Consider the following 13,115-nt stretch of genomic DNA (forward strand, 5'->3'; position numbering starts at 1 on the left):
AGAACAGGATGAAGACCTGAGGGACTGCAGGCAAGGTGCCATGAGATACACACAAGGGAGGATCGTAACTCGCGATACAGGCACGTTTCATGAGCCTTACAGCCAATCCAATAAATCTTCAACCTTCTGCGGCTCTGTTACCATTTCCTTGAAGGCCCTTATCATTTCCCTGAACCTGTCATCGCATGAGGCAATGGCATGGGAGGAGCATTGACCTGATCTGGTGTGGTCCTTCCCATCATACCCTGTACAGGAGCCAGCGAACAGCTAATGGCTGAGTAGTGTGTTTTTAAAATAAAGTGAAGGACTTTGTGGTGCACCATTGCAGAATTCATTGAAGACACAAATAGCAGCAAGGTGTTATCTAATAACAGAATATAACCACATGAAATCCAAGTGCAGCCAGGTAGGACTTTTTCAAGCACTTGCAGGTGCTTCTACATGGTGCTGCTCCCCCTGTGCTATCAGCTGCGGTGGAGACAGGCTGCTGACCTTTCTGCTGTGTGGCCTTCGATGATTGTGCTGTCATCCTCGAGTTACCTGAAGCCTGGAGGACCCATCATATTGAGGACCTCCTGCACAGCTGCAGGAGATGCCTCTGTGTCCACAGCTTAGTGAGGTTCTGGTGTTGCCGTCAGAGGGGACAAGGACCTGCTGTCCATCCTGGAGCACCCTGAGAAGAGTCACCAGAGGCTGCAGACAGTCGCTCCTTTACCCTTTCAGGTCACACCTCTGCCCTGCTGCTCACCTGAGGAGTCTGAAGACCTTGCGATGACTGCATGCGTCTCGTTCCCCTCTTGTGCATCTCTGGCATCCACAGGGTGATATGCTGGATATGGTTTTCCAAGAGGGTGGCCAGTCTCTCAATGGACGATGCCATGCGTGCACATGCCAGAGTCATGGCTACACTTGTGGCCTGGATGGACTCCTCCATCACCTGTGCAAAGGTGCGCATAGCCTCTGCAAGCTCTGCCAGATGTTCACGCACCTCACACTACAGCTCCAGCAGCTGTTTTCTTGTTGACTCCAGGAGCATGTCATCCAGGGCGGCACAGTGGCGCAGTGGTTAGCACTGCAGCCTCACAGCTCCAGGGACCCGGGTTCGATTCTGGGTACTGCCTGTGTGGAGTTTGCAAGTTCTCCCTGTGTCTGCGTGGGTTTTCTCCGGGTGCTCCGGTTTCCTCCCACAAGCCAAAAGACTTGCAGGTTGATAGGTAAATTGGCCATTATAAATTGTCACTAGTATAGGTAGGTGGTAGGGAAATATAGGGACAGGTGGGGATGTTTGGTAGGAATATGGGATTAGTGTAGGATTAGTATAAATGGGTGGTTGATGTTCGGCACAGACTCGGTGGGCCGAAGGGCCTGTTTCAGTGCTGTATCTCTAATCTAATCCTGAAGCTGGGCATTTCCGGGCCCTCCCACAGTCCTCCGAGTGTAAATGTCCTCAACTGCCACAGCCTCAGTCAGCTGCTCAGGCGTGTCTGTTCTGTGCTCACGAGATTGTGACCCTGTTGGTAATTGTGTGCAACTACCCACCAAAGTGAGAGCATCTGCGCTGGTGGAGGGTGAGGGGGAATGATGTGATAGTGCACTCTCCTGCTCCTGAGGTGGAGGGCTGTCGTGCAGGCTCATCAGCTGGCTGCTCTTGTCCATGACCGCAAGAGAGAGAAGAGTGATGAATGGACGGTTGGCTTTCCAACACGTCCTTCTGATTGCTTTTCATCTGGAGCTCTGTGTGACCAGTAGTGCATACAAGAGCGCTGTGCTTTGTGCTTGCCAGAGGATCTCTTGTGCCCATCCATTACTCACTCTCTTTGGGCTCCATGCCTGTCTTAATATCAGAGATGGTCTTCCATGGCTCCCAGCTCCAAAACCTTTTCCATAGGCGTGAGGATGGCCCTGTCTGTCACGCCACCTCCAGTTCTTGATCTTTCCTTTGCGTATGAGCTCTCTTCTGAAAGCACCTTAAATTCCAATTGTTACATGCCCATCAAAGAGAGACAGCCAAATTGTCCACAGGCATGCCTCCTGCATATGGCCAATCAGAGCTGTTCATGTAGGAGTCACCTCTGACTGACTTGTGTCCTCCATAGAGAGGCTAACATGCATCTGACAGCCAATACCTGTGCATTTCCACTAACTGGGTGGGCAACTCCTCTAATCTCATTCGTCTTTAGTCACATTTAAGGCTGCAGGCTTAATATTATCCATTGTGCTTACCTTGCTAGAATGCAACAGATCATTGACACTCTTTTGGCACTGCACCCAGGTGTGGGGAACAACTCCATGGGTACTGACCTCTTCTATCTCCATCCAGATCTGCTCGGTTTGATGAACCGGTCTCGTCCCGAGGGAACAGGACTTTCCTCTAAGTCCCTGCAGCCTGGAGGAGCACCTCCAAGGAAGCATCAGTGATTCGTGGAGCAAACTTTGATCTGCCTTCGGCCATTTCTATAATTTGTGCAGTTGCCAGGGCTCCCTTAATGTTCCCTCCTGGGCTGCTGCATGTGCAAGTACTGTTGGCTGCCTTTTAAAGATGGCACCAGTGTTGCCTGAGCCGAACTCTGCCCGCCCCAACGCCTGCAACACTTAACTGGCTGGCTTCCCTGCCTGCCAGCCTTTAATTGCCAGCCATGAGAATATAATGCTCGCAACTCAGCCCTCCTGCCCACAAGGCGATGCCACCCGCTTTCTGTCCCCACATCAGGACTTGGTTGCTCCTGGTAAAATCCTGGCTGAAGAGTTTGCAAAAGGATATAGCTAGGTTAAGTGAGTGGTCAAAATATGGCAGATGGAGTAGAATGTGGGAAAATTAGGTTATCCACTTTGGTAGGAAGAACAGAAAAACAAAATATTATTTAAATGGTGAGAGACTACAGAATGCAGCAGTACAGAGGGATCTGGATGTCCTTGTACATGAAATACAAAAAGTTAGCATGCCAGGTACAGCAGGTAATTGGGAAGGCAAATGGAAAGTTCGCCTTTATTGCAAGGGAGATGAAGTATAAAAGTAGGGAAGTCATGCTATATCTGTACAGGATGTTGGTGAGACAATACCAGTGCTATTCTCGAGATAGCCAGTTGGTGAAGGATAGGACTGGAGCTTATCTTTACTCAATATTACATTTATTTACAGAGTTAAACATTACAAGCATATATATCCTAACTCAGCCATACCACAGTTTCAATACGTGCCTCTTTATATGTGCTCGTGAAACTCCAGTTAATACCCACCAGCTGCATGCAGTTATGGTCTCCTTATTTAAGGAGGGATAGACTTGCATTGGAGGCAGTTCAGAGAAGGATTCCTGGGATGAAGGGGTTGTCTTATGAGGAAAGGTTGAGCAGCTTGGGCCTCTACTCATTGGAGTTTAGAAGAATGAGAGATAATCTTATTGAAATATAACAGATTGTAGGGGCTCGACAGGGTAGATGCTGAGAGGATGTTTCCCCTTTGTGGAAGAATCTAGAACTAGGAGGTGCAGTTTCAGAATCAGGGTCACCCATTTAAGACTGAGATGAGGAGGGTCATGAATGTTTGGAATTCTCTACTCTGGAGAGCAGAGGAGGCGGAGTCATTAAATATAGTCAAGGCTGCGAAAGACAAATGTTTGCATTATAGGGAGTGGAGTTGAGGGTTATGGGGAACAGGAAGGAAAGCGTAATAGATGCTAAGATCTGATCAGCCCTGATCTACTTGAATGGCAGAGCAGGCTCAAAGGGGGCATATGGCCTACTCCTATTTTTATGTTCTTAAGTACAGTTTCAGGTGTGGTACAGTTCGTGTATCTTGTGGAAACTATTACTTGGTTGTGCTTTATTAATTCAGTTTTTTAAGATTTTTTTGAAACTTTGACTTTAGAAATTGATCCCTATTGGAGCGTGAGCTTTATTTTACTGGTACTATATGTAAATGTTATGACAAACTTTTGTTAACTCTTACTTCTGTTCATTAAATTTCCAGTTGTATGTGTGTGTATAATAAAATTGGGTACTGCCACCTTAAAACACTGATCCTCCTATACTGTTTTTGTTCCAAATATTTTATATACTAACTTTGTTTAGCTTTCAGTATTTCAAAGCAATACTACATCAGTTCTTTATTCCACATTGAAAACTACAAGGATCATGCTTTGTCATTTTATGTGGGTGCCCTTTGGCTGCTGGTTTGTTGGTTGCAATTCTTGATTTCTCCTGCTCAGCCACTAACAATTTGGCTTTTTGCAGAATTGCACAGGTTTGCTGCAATCAATGGTGGAGAAGGGGAGACCAGTATTGCGGCATATTGGCGTATCCTTTACTGGCTGAATTACTTATTGTGATTGGACAGTCAGGGTGGTGAGTGGAGCTGATGTATTCCTAAGGGAGTCGTCCATTATTATTGCAAGGCTTATTTAGTGAATCAATACTCTGCTGTTTTAGGATTTTTTGACCATGTTCCTCAGAAATTGAAAAGAAGTTCTTTGTTTAAAAGCAATGGGCGGATTTTTTTTGGAAAAATAACAGCGTGTTAATGAAACCTGAGGTTAATATGCAAATTGACCAGCAAGGTCACGCGGTGAAGCAATATGGTCCAAGTTGTGAATCTCCACAACTTGGTGGATGATTTACACTGCTCCGTTGTTTGTTTTGCACAATTGGCATCTTGTCCTGAGTGTCCCATTTTTAAGAACTTGTTGGATTTGCACATAACTTGTTCATTAAAATTGCTGCAGAAAGTTAGATTTGGTGATTAACAGCATAAGTACCTTTTATAATAATGTGGTAATTGTTAATGCAATTCCAATCAACTCCTTTGGCCCAGAAAGGAAGCAATTTAAACTGCTCTGTCATTCTTGCATGCAGTAAATTATTGAAGATTTTTTAAAAGTCAAATTTTAAATTATTTTTTACTTTTCCTGTCTTCTCTCTCTATCCAATCTCTCTTTTCGTCCCTTTATTTCTCTTTCTGTACCTGATTTGACTCTAATTCACTGTCCTCTGTTGTTTTTCTGTTTCTTTCTCAATCCCTAAATCTCATTGATTGAGGAAATTGGCTGTTGGTCCCACTGTTTGCTGAGGTCCCAAGTGCCGTGTTGCCCTTGCTACGCCGTTATCTACTCACACTCCAGAAAGTTACGGTGCCAAAAAAATTTGATCAGAAAGGTGCGGAAAGAAGTCTAACAGCAAGATGCCCTGCTGCAGAAAGATTTGGCCTCTTGTCTATTCAGATGAATTTTAAATTCAAGATGCTAATGAGTTAGTGCTATTGTTGTCTCTCCATAGACTGTAAGTAATAAATTTGTTAAAATAATTTAGCCATCTATGCCTCAACCTACCGACAGGGTTCTTTAAAGCAGTGGATATCATGCATGTGTTATTTAAATGTAAAACTGTATTGGTCATGGCTCAGTGGTACTGCTGTTGCCTCTAGGTCAGAAGATTGTGGGTTCAAGTCGCACACCGAATACTTGAGCAGAAAATTGAGGCTGGCACTACAGTGCAGTACTGAAGGAGTGCTGCATCATTGGAACTACAGGATGAATCATTAAATTGAGACCACATCTGCCCTCTCAGCTGGGCATAATGTCTCAGCCAATATTTATTGCTGTTCAACTAATGTCACTAAAACAGATTGTCTGGTCATATTGCTACTTGTGGGACCTAGTTGGGTGCAAATTGCCTGCTATGTTTCCAGCATTATAATGTTGACTACGCTTCAGAAGTACTTCATTGGTTCAGAAGTGCTTTGGAATGTCCTGAGGTCGTGAAAGGTGCTATATAAATGTAAGTCTTTTTCTTTCACACACCTGTTGTGATTTGTAAGGACAATTAATATATATGTGTTTTATTTTTTTTTTAAATCTATCTGCTTACTGCAGTTCTCAAAAGCTAGTAACTTGAATTGTTTGCAGTCAGCTAATGTCTCCAATTATCAGTTTTATCCCCAGTTTTTTCTTCTCTTCTTCCACCCCCTGCCCCCAACCCCAAACAAAAAAAGAAAAAAAGACTTGAACAAGCTCAGATGTTATTACGTCACTGAGCAGGACGACGAGAAGTTGCAAAGTTAATTTTCCCAGTCTGATGACTTTCCAATTACTCATGTGGGTAGAGGATATAGTATTTTGCTGGAGGGACAGAAAAATCAAATCAAGATTTATATTCATCTTGTGGCAGTTAGCAGAGATGTAAGTTATTAGAAGTTTGACGAACAATCTACCAAAACACTGGGGTCCTGTAAAAATGGAGAGAAAATTGAGGTATGAATTTTGCTGCAGTGTTGAATGCCCCCGATATAGAGGAAAATACTTGAGTAGTGTTTCAATATTAAGCTCAGTTGTATTGCTGGTAGCAGTTTTGAATACAAGTATTTATCGATGCTTATTTATATAATATCCTGTGAAACATAAAAATCTAAATTCAGTTAAAATCATATCTGTGGAATCTCAAGCATTATGGTAGTTATCCAGATATATCCATGTCGTTATGGTTTCATAGTTCAATTCAGAACCTTTTAATCACCTTGTGATTTATTCATATAATAGCTTGCTAACCATTCATGTCCGTTCAGGTGATGTGTAGCTAAAATGTCTGATTATTTTGCAGGTTGCACAGAGCATTGAAGATCACCATCAGGAAGTGATTGCCTTCTGCAGAGAGAATGGTTTCCATGGTCTGCTTGCTTATGACTCGGATTATGCATTGTGTAACATCCAGTACTATTTCAGTGCCCATGCCCTTAAACTGAGCCGGAATGGCAAAAGCCTGACTACCAACCAATACCTGATGCATGAAGTTGCCAAGCAACTGGATCTGAATCCTAGTCGCTTTGTTATCTTTGCTGCACTCTTAGGTGGGTGGACATATTTTCTGTAAAAGCATTACTGAGAGCATGCTAATTTGGGTGGGAAAAGGGTTTTGTGTCCATTGTTCTGGAATTCCATTTAAAATTTATGCTATATAAATTTTTACATTTAGATTTTTATTATAGTCATTTAATTGTTTTACATTTTTGAAACATCAGAAGAATAGTTTTTTTTTTCTCTTTATGGGCACCTATTTTTCTCTTCAAAATGACTGCTTTCCTCCACTCTTGGGTTGCTAGCCATTCACTGTCTATCCATTCTGCTTTGTTGGTGCCATTTTTTGGCTAATATAGGAGAATAACCCAGTGCCAAGGATAGTAACATTTTCTTAAACTCACTGTGATGAAGTATCTGGATTCCACAGCCCAGCTGAGATTGGAAATTCTCCATTTGTAGAATAGGAGTATCCTTGCGTTCTACCACTCTGGATGTAGTGTGCTATGTCATAGGAAAATAATTTTCTTGACAAATCAAATGCAGAGTATTATAATTCTGAAATAATTCTTTAATTTTTAGAGAGAAAATTGAAAGGAGAAATTGCATCTTTATTTGTTTCCTAAAGAAAGGGTGTATTATTGTCAGTAAGCAAGCTTGTCATTGGACTTTTTCTGTTGAGTGTATTTTAATTGTTATACTGGGGAAGCATTTTAATGTATACATCTGCTACGAGTTACACAGAATTCTATAAATAAGCTAGCTGCTGTAAAAATGAGAGAAATTTTCCCACTCCACACATTAATCTATGATCCATTTGTACTTAAAAATGAAAATCTGATTTGAAGCAACTGCCATTTACACTGATTTGGGACATTGTACTGAGGTTTGTGTTTTTAAAATGAGATAATCCTCCTTATTCTGTGCTATCTGTGATGGCTGCTAAGAAGTTGTTGCAGCTCACCTGTTTAAAAATGTATTTGTGACCAAAAACTAGTGGTCATGAACTGTTGTTAGGGGTATTTGTGTGTTGGTAGGCTGCTTAGTGGACACCTATTAGGAAAATCAATATTGGGTCAATACTTTTAAAACAGAAGATATATATTTTTCAAACAACTGTTCAATTATCTGTTGTAAGCAGTTTATCATTTGTGTTTTATGTACATAAGAATAATTCTAGTCATTAATGAGGTTAGGGGCACAGTGGGAAAGAGAAGGAAAGAGCACAAAGACGTTGTACTGATGAAATGTTTTGGTAATATTGTTTCATGACTCTTTCTGGACCTATGAAATGTTTAACTTTCTCAGTAGTTTTCTTCCTTCATCACAATTATGTTTGAGTAAAACAGTAAACCGTACATGTCAAAAATCATTCATTTGTTTGGCAAACTGCTTGTCTGCAGGACCTGACTGGAGATTTTGCAATTAAAGCAGTTATTTTTTGTGACATTGTCAACTGTTGCACATTTTGTTGCATATTTCAGAGACCTCAGGATAGCAACAATTTATCCCCTAAAGCGGCTTCAAAATTCAGAACCCCTGCAACGTTTTCCTCCCCTCTACTAACAGTGGTCACTTGACTGCCAGTGAAAACAGTTTTGGGAGCTGTCTGCATTGCTACAGTTTTTGTTAGCTCCCAACAAGTGCAGCTCAAAAGGTGGAGACAACTATTAGAAAGACCTGAGAGGCAAGATAAGGGTATTATATCCCGCTCTAGAAGCTGTAGAAAACAACGGCCCAGTTCAACATCACCTGCAAACAAGGGAGAAAAAGTTTTCAATACCGTTAACCAACTCTACTCCCTTTGCCAATGTCATTGTGACCTAAAGTTTCATACTTCCTATTACATTGTGCTTTACACTTAAATTTGTATTCAAATTTATTAAACATTCATTAATTTAAATCGTGCTGAATGCCAGCAGTCTTGGCCATATAACTTGGTGCTACCAAATTTTACGGTAGGTTAGTTAGAAGTATTCTCCTCCATATCATTTGTGAATAGTGTGAAGAGCAGGAAAGCCAGAACAAATCTCTGTGAAACTGCACTGGTCCATGTTTTCCTCTTCCTCTTTGACAAAAATTTTGATTTATCCTCACTGGCTATTTTGTGTTATCAAGCCATTTTTACCCAAACTATCTAGTTTGTCACTAGTACCAGAGCATTTAACATCTCAAACACTTGCATGTGCCTCATCGGGAAGCATTTTCTGAATACCCCAGTGCATGATGTTCACTTGATAGTCCTCATAAGCCAGTTTAGTTATTATTTCAAAAGAATTCCAAAGAATTTAGGGCAAAATCTGTTGCTGCTAAATCAGTGATTATCTATGGCTTATGCTTTCTTTAATCGAACATTGGTAGATGGCTGTCATTATTTGACATTTCTTATGTCATCTGACTTTTGATTTTTGGTCTGGGATACAACTTTGTAAGTTGTTTTGAATTTAGCCAGGAGTATTTCCAAATACTAGGTTTTTAGTACTTGATCATCTTTACTTTGACTGGTAGGAGGGGGTTATATATAGATTTATAATTGCTCAGTATACTTGTTTCTGAATTTCATCTTTCGGGAAATTAATGTTCTTTCCATTTACCCATCTCAATCTTTAGAAATGTAATATTTCAGCATGTGAAGATGAAATGTTCCTTAGAATACCACATTGAAAGACAAGAAACCAATTTCTTTGACATGAGTGGTAAACTCAGCCTTCATTCCTAAACTGAGATGGGCCCAATATATTGTGGGATATGCTCAGTCTCCAAAAAAAAAAGCCTGACCCTGAATTGTATGAGTAGCATTTTCACTTGTAACACTCACTATTCATGCGTTTGCCAAATATCACTATTTGGATCTTTCCATTGAAGAGGATTTTCTTTCTGTTGGATTGATTTTAACGCAAGCATTTCATTGATATGTGGATTGAAGAAAAGTTAAAGTAATAATTTTATAGGATTGTTTTCATTCTTAAACTGAAAGTGTCCTCTGCCTACTACTTAGCTGCCCAATGACCTCCATTCAGTCCCTTTTGAAGATTATATTGCATTCCCAATTTCTGTTTAGGGAGGTATCCTTAGCGAAGGAGAGATTCATGGATGATGTCTGGTATTGGTGACTCAAAATGTTTCAAGGGTAAAACTAAGTTGAGCTTATTTGATTTGGCGAGAGTATTCTCATCCAGAGAATAAGTTATATTTCTCTGTCCTCCCCAATTCCTGCTGTCTATTTTTTAAACTAATATTTGATGGTGTTTTGTATTGTTCAAAAGGCTTCAATGTGTTAGTTGTGACAGTTAAAAGGGTATTGCTCTTCTGTAATTGATCACTGCAGGGGAATAACCTGAAGTATGTCTAGCAAAAATGAAAAGCTGTAGCATGCATCAGTTGCAGAGGGTTTTCTAGCATAATTTCTTGTAGGTTGCTATAGGTCAGTGTGATTATACTGGTCAAGACATTACAGCCTCCAAAAGTATAAGATTACATAGAATACACAGTGCAGTGGTTAGCACTGCAGCCTCACAGCTCCAGGGACCCGGGTTCGATTCTGGGTACTGCCTGTGCGGAGTTGCAAGTTCTCCCTGTGACCGCATGGGTTTTCGCTGAGTGCTCCGGTTTCCTCCCACAGCCAAAGACTTGCAGGTTGATAGGTAAATTGGCCATTGTAAATTGCCCCTAGTGTAGGTAGGTGGTAGGGAATATGGGATTACTGTAGGGTTAGTATAAATGGGTGGTTGTTGGTCGGCACAGACTCGGTGGGCCGAAGGGCCTGTTTCAGTGCTGTATCTCTAAATAAAAATAAATAAACACAATGCAGGTGATAGCAAAATTCAAGCAAACTAGGGATTATTAAGATTTTTACAGAAGGCTTCCCAGATCTGATTTGACATCAGCCAGATGCAGTCAAATTCTCTGCACTGTGGCCAAACAACATGCTTTAGCTTCAACCTAAGGTGAACACTTTTACTGCAGTAATGTAACTTTTTTTCCATTTCCCACACACCATCATGTGGTTAGTTTGTCAGTTTAGGGATATTTTGTGTTTAATGTTCATGCTACGAAGAACTAGATTGAGATTGCCCTAACTCAGTTCACATAGGACTTCAACAGCCAGCAGTCTGGGCTGGAGTTGAACCCAGGTTTCTTAATGGTTTCACCTGCACAAAATAGTTGAACTTGTTTTTTGAGTTAGGTGGGATAAGCTTTAGTTTAAATTTTTAGCAGCATGTTATCCAATATGTGGATAATTGCATTTTCGATTAGAAAATAAAAAGGGAGTAATATGCACAGTCGATGTTGGTATGCTCTCTACTCATGTTAGCGTGATGTATGCATGTATGGTTAACTTTTTGTGTGTTTGTTGGTAAAATGTTAACATGAAAAACAGAATGCAGGTATTTTCTAATCATTGTGTGCACATTACGTTGTGGGCTACTGCTTGCTGGTTATCAGCTAAGATGCTGTGCAAAATGGATAAAAATGCCAGGCATTAGCACCAAGATAACACCAGCAACATTGTATGGATAGGGAAACAATCAACATGGCCAGTTCAACCAACGGAAATGATTGCTCCAGGCAAACGGAAGAAAGCAAGCCCAGTTAATAAAGAGCAGCTCTAACAGGGCGTGTCATGGCAAAGGGCAAGCACCACCCAACCATGTTCAGGATGAAGAGCAGGGGCAGGTCTGGTGCATCTCTTTGTACAAATCAGTACTGTCAGCAGTCACTCTGAGGAAGTCAAAGTTCCGCTTGGAATTGCTGGACAAAAATCGAGAAGTTGCACTGTTGGCTTAGCTCAACAGAAAACCGAACTTTGTTGAAAGAGAAAGCCTGCAAAACCAGTGAATGGTGTTAGATGCTTGTTAGGTAAATATACTTGTGAAGTATATATACCTGTTTTCGGAGTAAGGTATTTTCTGATAAAATTAGTACATGTGGCTAAAACAGTTTTCCTATAGTCACACCTGTGGCTAGTCAGTGATTTCTATTGGACAACACTGGTATAGCACAGCAGCTGTCTGTTTCAAGGTACTTTTTTATGTTTGCTGTTGAATCACATGGTATTGCTGTTCAGATTATTTCAGTGCATTTGTGAAACTCTATTTAAAACCTACTTAAGGAGGTAAATTTACACCTTTGTCAGAATGAGGATTGTCATTGGCATTGAAAATACTAGATTGGGTATAGCATGGTTAACTGCTGAGTATTCTGTACTCTTCCAAACCAAGTGTTTTAACTAGAAACTTTGAGAAACGTCCCTCAGTATACAAGTGTTTAGTTTTTCTCTTTGCTTCACGCCTATTACCTTTATGTCTGCTCTAAGATTGATTAGTGGCTATTTGTGCAGGGAGTCATTGGAGGCTGGTAACTGAGTTATGATGACCAACGGTGTTGAGCGGTATGTGGCAAAGGTTAGTATATGGAGTTCAGTTGCAGATCAGCCATGATCTCATTGAATGAGGGAACAGTCTTGAAGGGCTAAATAGCCTACTCCTATTCCTATGTTCCTGCCATTTGCTACTGTAAATGGTATGAATTTAGAAAACATCAGATATGGTTTAAGACTTTACTGCCATTATGAATTGTCTTAATGACAGCAAAGTCAGCAGTGATTGAAATTGATGTCTGCCTTTGTGTTCCTGTCTTCCTAGCTCCTACGACCCATATTGCAATATTTTTTGCCACTCTTCCTCTTCAATTAGCCTTTAGATTTGTTGGAACTGATAGCTCCACATTCATGTTCATGTTTTTTTTTGTATACTTTGAAGATCTGTTAAGCAATGGTACTGGAAACAGCTGAGGGGAAATGCTACACTATCAGTAGAGAGCAAATCAGAACAATTTGTACTGGTCACTTTTCTACCTGTTGCTTTTGTCCTAATGGTGCAATATAAAGCCAGATGTAGAAACATCTGTTGCACACCAGGTGTACAAGATCACTAGATTTTGTGACTCTCCTCATGGGGAGGAGAAAGAATAGCTCGTGGACATTTGGAACCAGTCAAACCTCTGGCAGGTGAGTAATCCAATACCTGAGCCAAGTTGGTCTGATTGACCAGTTTTGCTAATTAGATTTGGAGGAGTAGACTTGTTACTGAGGGTTGGAATTCTTCCTGCTTGGATTCCAATAAGCGTGTGAACAATCCTTAAATAGATAGGGTGATCCTGGCTGGACAAGTAGCAAAGAACTTTGTGGTGATCCTACAATAGGTTGTGTGCTTTTCTCTGACTAACTTCCAACAGTACTCCTACAGCCAAATGGGTTCCTAAGCGCTAACTGTGCCAATCTGTGCCTAAGCTCTCTGAACTTTGAGAGGTGTCTCCCTATAGGGGGAAGGA

The 13,115-nt window shown here is 41.0% G+C and overlaps 1 protein-coding gene across 4 annotated transcripts in view; it reads left to right on the forward strand.

Annotated features, from left to right (window-relative positions):
* Window positions 1–13,115, forward strand: part of fam120c (family with sequence similarity 120 member C) — a 167,466-nt gene that overhangs the window by 36,731 nt on the left and 117,620 nt on the right. For all 4 annotated transcript variants that reach the window (XM_068051762.1, XM_068051763.1, XM_068051764.1 and 1 more), the window contains exon 2: window positions 6,589–6,835. In XM_068051762.1, the coding sequence (XP_067907863.1) occupies window positions 6,589–6,835 (247 nt within the window). The remainder of the gene's footprint in view (window positions 1–6,588; window positions 6,836–13,115) is intronic.

This window comes from Heterodontus francisci, chromosome 19, assembly GCF_036365525.1.
Source record: "Heterodontus francisci isolate sHetFra1 chromosome 19, sHetFra1.hap1, whole genome shotgun sequence".
Lineage (NCBI taxonomy): Eukaryota > Metazoa > Chordata > Chondrichthyes > Heterodontiformes > Heterodontidae > Heterodontus > Heterodontus francisci.